Source organism: Accipiter gentilis, chromosome 5, assembly GCF_929443795.1.
Source record: "Accipiter gentilis chromosome 5, bAccGen1.1, whole genome shotgun sequence".
NCBI lineage: Eukaryota > Metazoa > Chordata > Aves > Accipitriformes > Accipitridae > Astur > Astur gentilis.
The window spans coordinates 32,436,774-32,449,987 of record NC_064884.1 but is presented as its reverse complement, the minus strand read 5'-3'; the positions used below and the strand labels follow the sequence as shown (position 1 = coordinate 32,449,987).

Below are 13,214 nucleotides of genomic sequence, written 5' to 3'. Positions count from 1 at the left end.
CATAATATATTCACTTCCGCAGTCTTCCAGTTTCACATCTGACTGTTCATTTCAAATACTCCATGTTAGATTTCTGAACTTCTCTCAGTTAGTACTAGAAAATTATAAGCATCTATATGTCCAAGATGATTAAAAAAATGTATTTTTAAAAACATAATTTACGTGAAAAGAAGCAGTGCATATCATGCAATTACACATGAATGCTCTCTCCTTCCAACCCACAGTCCACATACATCACTAACACAATCATATATACAATCTAGTATCTACTCTATAAACCTAAGGACATACAAAAATATCCATCTAAAATGAGTTTAGATGAGTAGAAACATCGATCCATACTCTATTTTTTCATGGTTATATATATACTTTAGAAAACCAAAAGCATAGTCTGAGATTTATTATAGGAAAGTTGACTTGCTTTTCTATAATATTTCTGTGAAATTATTTGCAAAATTAAGCATTAGGCTGTTAGGATCAGCTTATGTAAGAAAGTAGACTTAGACTCATTTCGTTCACCTATTTGCTTTTTTGGAAAGATTAACGTAAGGATAGCAAACCAATGTACATAAACCCAGCCAAAATCTAAAGTAAAATAAGTGCAGGATAAAACAGATAACAAGCATGAAAGGTCCAACTCAAGCTATTATTCTGGAGCATATTACCCTTACCTTAAATTTCATAAAAGAAATGACAAAAGTTGGGATTGCTTGAAGTTCCTAGCAATATGGAACAAATGGAAAAACAAGAAGGAGGAGGGGGGGAAAAAAAAGATGCAAACAAAATAAAGCAAAGGAAGCAGAAAGTCCACAGAGAACAATAAAAGAGCCACATGTGTAAGAATACGAGATGTACTTAAAATATTATCAAGTTCATGTGTCTGTATCACATCTAGTGAAGTAGTTTTCATATTAGATCTGATTTCCAGATTACTAGTCAGTACGTGATTTATTTTATCTGGCAAAATAGTTACTTACCTTAGAGTAACTGTGGTTCTTTGAGATGTGTTGACTACACGAGTTCACATATGTGCATAGCTGGTCCATGCATGAGATATTACATCCCTTTTAATTTTGGAAATGCCCATGCAAATAGCTGTTCCCTCTGAACCACAAATAAGGGATAAGCTTCAATCTTTACTCCACTTCTTCCAATGCAAATTCCTTATAAACTGAGCATTGAATCAGGAGGGAAGATGAAGAGGAATTTGTGTGGACAACACATCTTGAGGAAACACAGTGGCAGCTGAGTTGGCTGGAGGGCAGGGGGAGAGGGTAGAAATCCTCCCCCCACCAGAAACCACCCAGACACACTCCACTCTGAAGTAAGATTCTTCTAACTAAATGTAGGCATCTGCAACTGAGATAGTCACTCTTTCAGTTCTTTTTGACAAATAGAAAAAAAACAGTTGCATCTAGCACCGACTGCCCAAATCATCTCATTCTACAGCAGGCACTTAACACAACTCAGTGCTTAGTTTTGGAAAACAAGAAATTAAGAGTACTGCAGGAGTTTAAGGGATAAAACTCTTGCAAAGTTATTTCTCCCAGGTACCTGGATTCTACCATTCTGTGATACATATTTCCTTTTACTACACTTCAGGGGGAAGAGAAAAAGGCTAGGAATAGGGGAATTATAGCAGTCACAAAAATATAAAGCATGCCTAGATTTCTTCTTAATCAGCTACCAACAACATTTTATCTATCATTACCTAAGGGAAGGATTCATCTGAGTCAGTTTTAACTCTGTTGAAATGCTATGCAACGCGAAATTCCAGAAGACAGTTTATGTAGGGCACTATCTTAAGAAAGATGCCATCTGGAGAAGTGTCTATCTCTCGCTGATTACAGGTGGAGTGTAAGTACCTTGCGTTTAGATTCTTAAAGATGGATAAATCCTGTCCTTAATAAGTAAGCTAACCAAATAATGCAAAATTCCTATGGAAAGCTTTATGATGGACATGGATACTCCAGGTCTGTAAGAGGGAAGAAAGAGGCAATAGATACTGTTCTACGTTGCACTGTTAGATACAGTGATCACAAGGGCATCCAATTCACTTACATGGTTTCCACAAAACACAAAAGACTATCTTAAAATGAACCGATCTTACATGTTTGGTCTGATCTTGCATATGTTTGTATACCTAGAAGAGAACCTGTGGACAACACTTCTTGAAAAAGACCAAACGAGTTTTCAATCTAAATGGATTATAAAGTCACACAAATATCTTGTATCTGATTCACTGCCAACTCTGTGCACTGAGAAAAGAAGTGCTCTCTCCTTTGCATTTTTTCCAGTCAACTAATTTAGCAAGGCGAATACCAGAATAACCATGGGTGCAGAAAGGGGTTAAAAAAAGGTATTTAAATGGCTTGTGTGGTCAAGAAAGTCAGTTGCCATACTATGATTCCAAGCAGTCACTTCTGCCAACAAAGATTTCCCCTAGATTTGCAAAGTGATAAGTTCATGAATGTTTTCTTAAGTACTAAAGAAAATAGTTCTTGCTCTTATAAACAGAATCCATTTTTCCATTTTTTTAAAGGAATTTAAAACTCCATTCTTGTACAATGCCATTTAGAAAAGAGCATTCCCCTTGCATTACAAGACCACCGCTACTGTAACTGTTTCATTAAAAGAAGTCTTAAATGTATCAACTGTGCTCTTAAATAGTATCACAGAATTGCAGAATCACAGAATGCTTGAGGTTGGAAGGGACCTCTGGAGGTCATCTGGTCCAACTGCCCTTCTCACACAGGGCCACCTACAGCCAGCTGCCCAGGACCATGTCCAGGTGGCTTTTGTATATCTCCAAGGATGGAGACTCCACAACCTCTCTGGGCAACTTGTCTCAGTGTTCAGTCACTCTCACAGTGAAAAAAGTGTTTCCTGAAGTTCAGAGGGAACCTCCTGTGTTTCAGTTTGTGCCCATTGTCTCTGGTCCTGTCACTGGGCACCACTGATAAAAGCCTGGCTCTGTCCTCTTTGCACCCTCCCTTCAGGTATTTGTACACATTGATAAGACCCCCTGAGCCTCCTTTTCTCCAAGTTGAACAGCCCCAGCTCTCTCAGCCTCTCTTCATAGAAGACATGCTCCAGTCCCTTCATCAGCTTTGTGGTCCTTCCTTAGACTGTCTCGAATATGTCCAGGTCTCTTATACTGAGGAGCCCAGAGCTGGACACAGTGTTCCAAGTGTGTCCTCACCAGCTGGCAATCTTCCTTGAGCTGCTGGCAACAGTATCAGTTTGGATCTGCTGTTGTGATAGCCTTACTTAACCTGGTGATTTAAATGATCCTTTGTCTAATTTTCACCAACCCATATGCAATTAAGAATTTGGGCTAAAAGATGTGAAGGCACTCAGTGAAAAAAACCTCCCCAGGATATTTTATTATGAAACATTTGATTGAGACTTTTCAATTTTCCCTTCAAATACTGTATAAATATGGAATGCAATACTTAGGTCTTTATATTTTTAAACTGCATTGTTGGGTTTTCAGCACTAAAATCTGCCCATGAGTATCATATAATATGTATGACGCTCTTATTTTGCCAAGGCTTATCTGGACATCTTGTTTTACCTAGGTATCCTGCAGTCAACAGGATCAACTGCATTAACTCCTGGCTTCTTTCCCCCTCTCCTACGGAACTGTGTAAACTAAGGTCCTAGCATTTGTTGGAATTTGTTTATGATAGTCTGCCAAACCTATCATTATGATTTTCTTGAGAACAGATCAAATATCTTGGGGTCCTGGACTTCTTGTGCATTGCTTACTGGCCTGGATCCATCCAGATCTCTTTCCAATCAACCTGTCACATGCCACGAGGTCATCATTTTGTACCATGACCAGGGGTGAGGGAACTGGAAGTTATGGTGGGCAGGACTAGGGAGTGAGGTGGACATAGATGCCTGATAAGGATGAGAATTTCTCCAGAGATGGATTAGCAGAATTTGCGTCAGAAAAAATTGAGGGCCCCGTCACTATTCTTGACTGGAGACTCCACTGGAGAAGTGGAGTTTGTCTCAAACTGCCAGACATTCCATCATTGGTGTGAGAAGGAACATAGTTCTTCCTCAAGGAAATGAAGAACAATGACATTAGAAATCTAGTGCAACCTCAAACTCTTCTCAAAGTCTGGGAATTACTAATTTCTGCAGTGTGACATGCAGGGGACCAGTCGTTCTACCAAAATTCACCTGGATTGCTACTGGGATATCTTAGCGATATCTAGGAAGAAGAAGTGGTCTTGAGCTAAGCATGTCAAACTGATGAATTTTTGTTGTTTCACTTTCTAGTAATTCACTAGGAATTCTGGAGACAACTCAGTAGTTTCCCTTTCACAGCTCATGTGCTGTCATCTCTGTGGGTATAGCCAGAGGCAGGCAGAGTGTGGAGTGGCCGAGTCCTGCATTCTCCTGCATTGTCTCTGCATAAATCTCAGGAGAAGATGGTGAGGCTGTTCCTCAAAAACCAACCCCAGCACAGGCAGCAGACCTGGTTGAGGCTGTTGGCAGCAGAAACTGCATTGAGTGCCATGGTATGGAGATGGTGGGACTGCCTTAGCCTGCCACAGGCCACATCATGAGGCTTCAGTGCTCACTCCCTCTGCTTCAGCAGCCCCATTGCTGAGTGGGATGCTGTGGCATGGGCAAACATATGTCCTCAGACCAACGTTGCAGCAAGGAAAATGAAAAATTCCAGTGCTCAGGCACTGGAATAGGACAGCGAAGCTACAGCTGCCTGAGCCACACATAGCCATAAGGAAGGAGATTCACTTCTTTCAAAGCCCTTCTATAGCTCTGTCAGGTATGCAAAGAAACACAGATAAAAAGTGCTTCCTCTTTCTCCCTTGCTGGGGCTGAGCAGATTGGCTCAGCAGTGTTTCCTGTGTTTGCCATGAAGAAAGCAAATTATCAGGATTAGGAAGTGAGTCATGATCACTTGGCATCACTAAGTATAGCCATTCTAGTGCAAAGCCGATGTACTAGAGCACACACACACACACACACACAAAAGAAAAAGAAAAAAACATGACTGAAAACAATTCCTTAGAGCAAATAGTCAAACATCACCGTGCAATAGAAAAGAAACTTGTGCCAAAATTGTAACTGCCTCCAGAGCCTAAAAGCCCAAAGACTATACCTAAGAATCTCTTGGACTATTCTTGTTCTTATCCAGAAAGCCAGTGTGATAGAAACATAAGTGATGCATTGCTTCAGGTAACAAATTATTGCAACCTCATTGGTGTAATGCTTGAAAACCTCTTAGGGAACTTTAGGATCCATTGGTTTGCTACTATCTACAGTAACTGTGTTCTTTTTGGCTCCTACTACTGAAAATAGGAAAATCTCTGTAGGATCACCATTCTATTCTCTCCATCTACTAGTAAACATCTGCAACACTTGCTCCTTTATTCTCTACCAATCTTTCTCTTGTTGTGCATTCTTTCCCCTTGAACTGCTCATCAAGAGGAAACATAATAAACTATAAGAAAGCTATAAAATGTATTTACAAAGCCTCCCTCATGATAAACTGATTCGTATAGTTATGCAAGAGAAACTTACGTCATTCTCCTGCATGTCAGTCACTGTATGATGAGGATCAGGATAGTACTTCAAAAACTGGGCTACATAGGTCATGACAGACTTTTCATCTGGCTTGTCAACATCCACATCTAGACAAGTATAGAACACAGTAAATTATTTTTTAGCTGAATGGCGCAAAATGCTGCTTAAGTATCTAAACACTATGAATTAGCATATCTGATTTAACCCATGCAAGTAATTCAAAATTTTTTCAACTACACATTAGGTACCTTCTGGATCAAGGAGCCTTGGAATTCCCAGTTCTGCTTCTGCAAGTGTGAAGGCTTCTTCCAGATTTTCTCTATTTGACCTTCCCCTTACTTTCTCCATGTCTACTAAATCTGGGCGGATAGCATGAATAACAGAATGAAATGCAACACCACTCCTCCAACTTTGTCCAAAATCTTTGATTTCAATTCCAACTTGCCTAAAGAATATGAAAGGGGAAAAAAAAAAAGTGACTTGCAACAATATCAGGACTAGATGAAATAGGGGAGGAGACAAGGTGCTCCATCCAGCGGCTACCCATCATTAAACCTAAACCACTTGCTGTTCCTGCAATGCTAATCAGGTCAACTACAGCTCCATCCATCCACTGCACAAATTCATTTCTGCTTATGAAGATCCAAGACTTTTTTGTCATATACGTACTGTATTTGTCTCCAGTGGGCTTGCTAGTGGCAATAAGCCAATGGTATTTTGAACAAAGGAAGTGCACCAAGGTTCTCAAGGTTCTTGTACAACACACACTGTGGATGTACACAGCTCCATTCACTATTCTCTCCCTCACTATAAACCACTTCATATCTCCCTCCATTATAACTACTGCAGTTCAGTTAGGTACAGATCAGTATCAATCAAAAAAAAACCCAAACCAAAAACCTGCATTAATCTGTTATCTTTAAAAATGAAAGCATGAACAGTATGAACAGTGACATCACTGCTGTTCAGGTGAAAACGTAACACACAAATTTCTTTATATTCTTACAAAAAGCATGAGAGAAACTATAATTTCATACACCCAGGACACTTACGTGTCCATTAAAAAATGAACACAAATTATCAAGAAATAGTATTATACAATGAGAAAGTAATCAGAACTGAATCACACTCCTGACTGCTTCTTTTAAAAGTAATTCTGAAAGGTATGGCTGTCCATAGACTGCAAGACTGTTTTTTACCTTGTCTGAGCATGCAAACTTCATTTGAGGACACACTTAGACACTCAGGTAGTCATGTCATTGGGAGGTTCACAGCAACACTAATTCTGAATGAAGGCTTCATTCAAAGCTCACTGCAATCAGTAAAACACCTTCACTGACTTTAATGAGCTAGCCCTTGCAAATTACAATGTGAAGCCAGTCTAGGCCAATCTATCCTTCCTCTAGGCTTTTTTCAACACATTTCACCTACTCTTCCCAATAACATTGACAGTTTCATTTACAAACCTCTTTGTTTGTATTTTGTTTGTTTACATGTCTGGAAATTGCAGCTGACCACTTTCAGTTGCCTGTCTTTTACTGACAACAGTGTAAGAGGAAGAATGTCAAATTAGACTGTACTGTACTACAAATTACTGTATTCTACCTGTTTATTGGCGAATTGGGGAAAGCCTCTATCATTACAATTATATTTCTCTTCTCTGAAGCACCATTCCATAACTGGCCATTTCCCCGCCACATTTTGCACAATTGATCTGTTCAAAGAGCAGCAATTCTTTAATTTGAATAAATCAATCTATTTAATTCTTTTATATCTTTGATTTTTATTTTCTTACTGTGGAAGCTATCAAACTACTATTGTATTCTTGATCTAAATTATGCTTTTTTCTTTTTTAATGCCTTTTTGGAAGCAGAGCAAACATGGGATAATTATACCAAATAAAGGAGAAGATTCTTAGGTTAACAAAATATATCAAGAAATAACTCCAAAATAACTTGGATTAAAAAGAATGAAAATTCAGGGCAATTTTGGTATTAATATGTCCCTTGTATCACAAAACTGCAGAAGGATATTCATAATTTTTCATCACCTGCCTTTCAACAGCAAGTGCCAGAATTTAATGCTCCTACAAGCTCTGTCACTGAGGAATGCTAAGTTGGTGTGGGACTTGCGTTGTCACATTGAGTGTTTTAGCAGCAGGACTAACACATTCATTCAGACATCTAATTCCCCTTTGAGTTCCTCATTCTGTCAAAGATAAACCCATTCATTATTCAGAAACTATAAAATATGATTGCTTGTAAAATTAAAGCAAATCATTATTTATTACTTGCTTGTATGGTGGTAACATTTAGCAGCCTCAGCTGTCAAAAACATGATCACAGGGAAGTGCTATATAAATACAGAGCAAAAGGATAATCCCTGACCGAGAGAGTTTAGAATCTGAAAAAAAGGTAGGCACTTAAGGTATAAATTCAGTTCATTTGTAGGTTACTTACTTTGCTGCTGTGTATTGTATCCATTTTAACAAAGCCTTCCTGGCACTTCCTTGGACCTTGGTTACCACCTTCCGTTTGCTTGGGGGACTTGCAGTTTCTGAACTGACAACACTCTCCACAGAAGAAGCACTGCTAGACAACGACTGCAGCTGTGGGAGGTTGCTGGTAAGCTCTTCGATCTATGGGGAAAAAATGTTAATGGACTGTTGGTAGATGATCTTCTTAATTCTCACCAGAATCTTAAATAATTTTCTAATACAATTGCCAAAATAAAGTTGGGCAGAACCTATGATTAACATGCTGTGTTTTATTTAACTGTAGATTAAAGTAGCTTCAAAAATGCTAATGTATGTGCCCAGATGATGGTGTTAATTTCAGAAGTACAAGACATCTAGCAATCATTCACTTTCTTGACACCCCACAGCTTTAACAATATGCAAGTGTCTCATGTTATCTATTATGACAAATTACAGTTTAAATAGGAGACAATGCCTTACATTTAGCTTGAATTCAAATTATAAAACAATACACTAATTTCAGAGGAGGCTCATTCAATTAAAGAATGGAAGCAACCTCAATGATCTCATCTGGAGAGTTCTTCATTTACCATTGTACTGTTTTGGCACAAATTCAATTGCAGTTTTACTTAGTGGTACATGTGAAGGAACAGTGAATGTACCGCAGGCAAAGTGCGTTAGCAGTGCTTGCCGAGGTTATATGACAGTTATTCGCATCATGGCTTTCATCAAATGAAAATCACTAACTTGACACTTTTAAGGACATTAAGTTGACTAACAATTTGGCTCTTTAACAGGAAAAAGTTATATCCAGAGGACGTTGCAAGACTGCCTGTGCTGTCTACTTAGAAAACAAAGTTTTGTCACCTTGCAGAATGAGTCTGTCACAATGAGAACCACAGCTCTCATGCATTTCTGCTTTCATTCATGTTAAAATGATGTATCTGCCTGTGACAACTAAAGAAAAGCTCAAAAATGACCCAAGTAAAACTGATGCACAAAACTAGAGTTTCAGTAACTCTGAGAAGCATAATTTTCCCCATTCATCTCAATGAGCTATAAATGAAAATAAAAATGTTAATATCATTCTGGCTAACTTTTCTTCTGAAAAGGAGATCTGAACCATTAAGGTGTCACACTGGTCGGTGCTTAGGAGAAAGCATCCCTGAGACATGAAAGTTACACCACAAGAGAGCCAAAGCCAAAGAACTCCAGAAAGAAGAGCAAAAAAATCAGTTGGCTTTTTAATTGTTAGGCAGTGACTCATTTGGTTAACTCACATGGACAGGATTTAGAAAACCATTTTTCCCTCTCACTTAATTTCAACAAAATGCAAATGATTTCTCTTCTACAAATTCAAACCCCTCTCAATCTACACCATCCACAGCTAAAATTTGTCCTTGCAAATATCTGCATGTCCCAGTGAAATCAGCATGTTGACATGAATTGTGTGAAAATAATTACTGTCTGACATCAAGTGCACTGGAATTAGACATATAGCACAATCACCACTGAGGCTGATGAAGGTACTTGTAACAAGAATACACAATTCTATCCTTTTCTTTTGTTGTTCTGTTGAATTCTTCAGAGAAAGTAGAAGAATATGTTCCAGTGATGAAGGAACTCCATTCTAGGCCCAGACCAGTCTATTCCAAAGACAAGTATCTAATTTTACCGAATGTGAAGAACCCCTACCATCTACTGCTGCTTTCTTCAGGATCAGATCCTCAGCTAATTATAAAGTGTCTTAGCTATGGTGAAAGACTGGAAGTACACCAGCTCATATGAAATGATGTTCTGAACCATTATTTGAGCATCTACACTGAAGTATAAAAACGTAGTACCTGAAAATATAAAATTATGGTCCACACCAAGCCAAGAACAATAGAAGGCCTGCCATCAGCAATATCTGTTGAGTTTATGTTGACAAGCTTAATCTATATATGAAAGAAAACATGTATTATTACCACACACAAGGAATGATAACAATTATGAAATACATTTAAAATCAGTTTTATATTTTTAATGCATTTTTGCAATCAAATAACAAGTTTCTTAATTTAAAAAAATCATCAAATGGTGCAATTTTACTTTTTAGGCAAGTATAGATATAGGTAATGAAAGATTTTTAAAACCATTGCATGGTATTATTAGTAGAAAAAATATTTAATTTCAAGCAGAAAGAACAACAAAAGTTACATAGAACCATTGTACAAACCGGAGATCCTCTGTATATGGACTAGCATGAAAAACAAAGGGAAAAAGATGATACAAAAATAAGTTTTAAATGTTTAATTATTAGGTAAATGGATTAATTTAATTTTATAATGCAAAGAAAGCACATTTTTGGCACATCTTACAACATAATTAATAAGGAAAGCAAATTTAATACTCTAACAGATTTTAAATTATGCAGGGTTTTCTTGTTATAGTTCTAATAGAAAAGTGATTTTAAGAATAAACAAGAAAAGGAAAAGGAGGGGAGAAAGCATAAAAGAAAGATATGGGAAAAAAGAATGGCACAGTTCTCCAGTAGAGAGCCTTTTATTGTAAAGAATATTACCACCACTAATTAAGGCTCCCTTGCAAGACAAACCTGACTATAGTTCTTTTAATATAAGAAAAGAGCTGGAAAAAATTAGTTGTCCAAGGTCACATTAAGTTTTTCAACAGAAACGGGAACAGGATACATGACTCTTAACTCCAAAATACTAGTCTGAATAAAGTATCACCCTAAAATAAGCTTGTAAGATAAAAGGCAGTAAAGGAGGGGAAAAAGAGTACATCATAAAGAATTTAACAGGTAGATAATGTTCAAGGAAATGGAATAAAATGGATAGTATTAGAAAATTAGTAAATATGTTAATACTTATTTCCACAGCAAAACTAAGAGTCTGCCATCAATCATGATATAAACACGAAGGGCTGCTGAAGTGTTTGAGCACTGCAAGCTTGTTCATGGACAAAGGTTATGGAAAAACCTTGGAGAATAGGTTAAAGAAAACCCGGAGAATGACTTTAGATGACCTCGTTTGTCTCCCCAAAACAAAGAAAAGACTGCAGTTCTCTGCATCTGGAAACCCACTAGATAATGTCACGAGCAAAAAAAAAAAAAAAAAAAAAAATTGTTGTTCAGGGCTATGAACTCTTTTCAGTATTAAAACTCTACAGGGTACTTGCGAAGAGACAGAGGAGAAATCCCACAGGTTATATTTCCAACCTTCTCTGCCAAGAAATCTGACAAAACTCTGCGAAAACTGACATTACTTGCTTCTCTACCAGCCAATAAGGAAAATTTTCTATTACCTACCTGAAGAAAAACATACCAAGAGTCTCATTCTCTTAGCTGGACCAATTCCAACAAAAGCTTTTCTTTTCTAGAAATGATGTTTTTCTTATATGTATTACAGATCAACAGATTTACAGGGACTCAGCTAAAGCTTCTGATTAGGCTACTGTTCAGAGAAGCATAGCCTATCTAGTCTAGTCATTGACTTTTCAGAACCATGACAAAACCAGTTGGTCCAGAATGATTTCTATTAATTGCCAGCTGAATTTTGCAGTATAACAGGAGAATGTGCAGAAGTCTATTTGGACAGTGAAAATAGGAAGTTGATTAAATGTGTAATAAACTTTACTTATGGGAGAGCCCATGGAGGAAGGAGACCCTGTCAGCACTCCCCAAAGCACTGCACATAGCCACCTGTCTCCATTCGTTCACCTTTGAGTACAGACCAGGGACTGCACTCAGCTGCTCAAGAGGCATTTGTTGTCTTAACAGCATCCCCACCTCCTCTGGGAGGAAAAGGGTGACAGACTGGATAGATGTATTCTTCAGGCTGGATTCAACCTAGAGACCACCTGCTAATGCACACCAGTCTACCTGACCCACTGCATATTTCCAACTCCCTCTAAAAGAAAATCTGGCAGATTGATACAAAGTGCATACAAACATAACTGAGACAAGTCCAGACAAAAATACTCAGGCATGAGAAGCAAAACCATGAGAAGCTCCGTTTCTGGCAATCTATCTTGATCTTCAGGAGGGTCAGTAATCTAGCTGCATTGCTCTATTGTTTCTGGGATCTAAGCTGGGTCAGTCAAAGTTCGGGTCACCTGCTATGTTGTGAGATATAAACTAGGGAAGTATGGTTATTTTGCTCTGCACCTCAGCCTTGTCTTAACTTACACAGGTCTCACCAGAAAGCAGCTCTCTCTATCTAAGACTCCACTCTCAGGCTGCATATATTCAGTATCAAATACTGAAATTGTGAGCTAAAGCTGAATTTTTCTTTTGGAATACGTTTGTCTTTGCTTTGGTTATACATTTTTCAATTAAAAAACTTTCTCTTATAGCTTGCTTTCTACAGGCATCTGCTGAGATTGCTTCCCATGTAACAGAAATATAATTAGGTCAAGATGCCATAGGGTTAGAAAGAGGGAAAGAATGCCAAAACCCAACAACTCCTGGTGTACAGCATTGTGGAGATGTAAAATTCGTCAAGTGTTATATCTGCATTGAGAAAAATTGAACTAAAATGCAGAAATTAGAAGAACAAAATATCTGCAATCTAATTAAAAAAACAGATACAAGTCATTACAATACAGGGAGAAAAGTCAGGGAAAAAAAGTAGAATTAGAGTGCTTTTATTTGATATTCATACCTAGATCACATTGAGCTTTTAGATTTTCTGTTTTGTTAAATTTATAATTTTTATCTTTTTTTCATTTCTAAAATGGCCACATCATTGACGTTACCTGAATCAATCCAGGAATTAAGTCTGAAATCTTGCCAAGCTAATAAGGGGTCACACTGTTCTACATTTTCATGTCTATACTTTCAGGGACTAGAGTCTTACATGTACAACCTAGTGAAGTCCATAAATCTATTCTTTTAATCATAAATGAATGCCTCTACTGAGCTGAAGATCATTGTTCTTTGCTGGGAGCAGCAACAGGAAAGCAGGGAACATGAGGAGCTGAAAAGCACATTAAAAAAGAAAAAAAAAAAAAAAAAAAAAAAAAAGAAAAAAGGAAGGAGATCATCCTAGGTGATTCTAACTAAAAATTAAAAAAAGGTTTACCCTATACATTGCTACGTATTAGTGTTGGATCTTGTAATTTTTTCTTTACAGCAGCTTTTAGGCACTGTGTAGAAACTGAAGACTGCATA

The 13,214-nt window shown here is 37.7% G+C and overlaps 1 protein-coding gene across 18 annotated transcripts in view; it reads right to left on the bottom strand.

Moving 5' to 3' along the window:
- SYNE1 (spectrin repeat containing nuclear envelope protein 1) overlaps nt 1-13,214 on the bottom strand; it is a 318,475-nt gene that overhangs the window by 234,792 nt on the left and 70,469 nt on the right. For 13 of the 18 annotated variants that reach the window (XM_049801239.1, XM_049801249.1, XM_049801240.1 and 10 more), the window contains 6 exons: nt 10,260-10,280; nt 9,886-9,978; nt 8,025-8,203; nt 5,814-6,010; nt 5,563-5,672; nt 672-719 (listed from right to left, as the gene is read on the bottom strand). In XM_049801239.1, coding sequence (XP_049657196.1) covers nt 672-719; nt 5,563-5,672; nt 5,814-6,010; nt 8,025-8,203; nt 9,886-9,978; nt 10,260-10,280 — 648 coding nt within the window. The remainder of the gene's footprint in view (nt 1-671; nt 720-5,562; nt 5,673-5,813; nt 6,011-8,024; nt 8,204-9,885; nt 9,979-10,259; nt 10,281-13,214) is intronic. The other 5 variants (XM_049801241.1, XM_049801260.1, XM_049801247.1 and 2 more) reach the window with 3 other exon arrangements.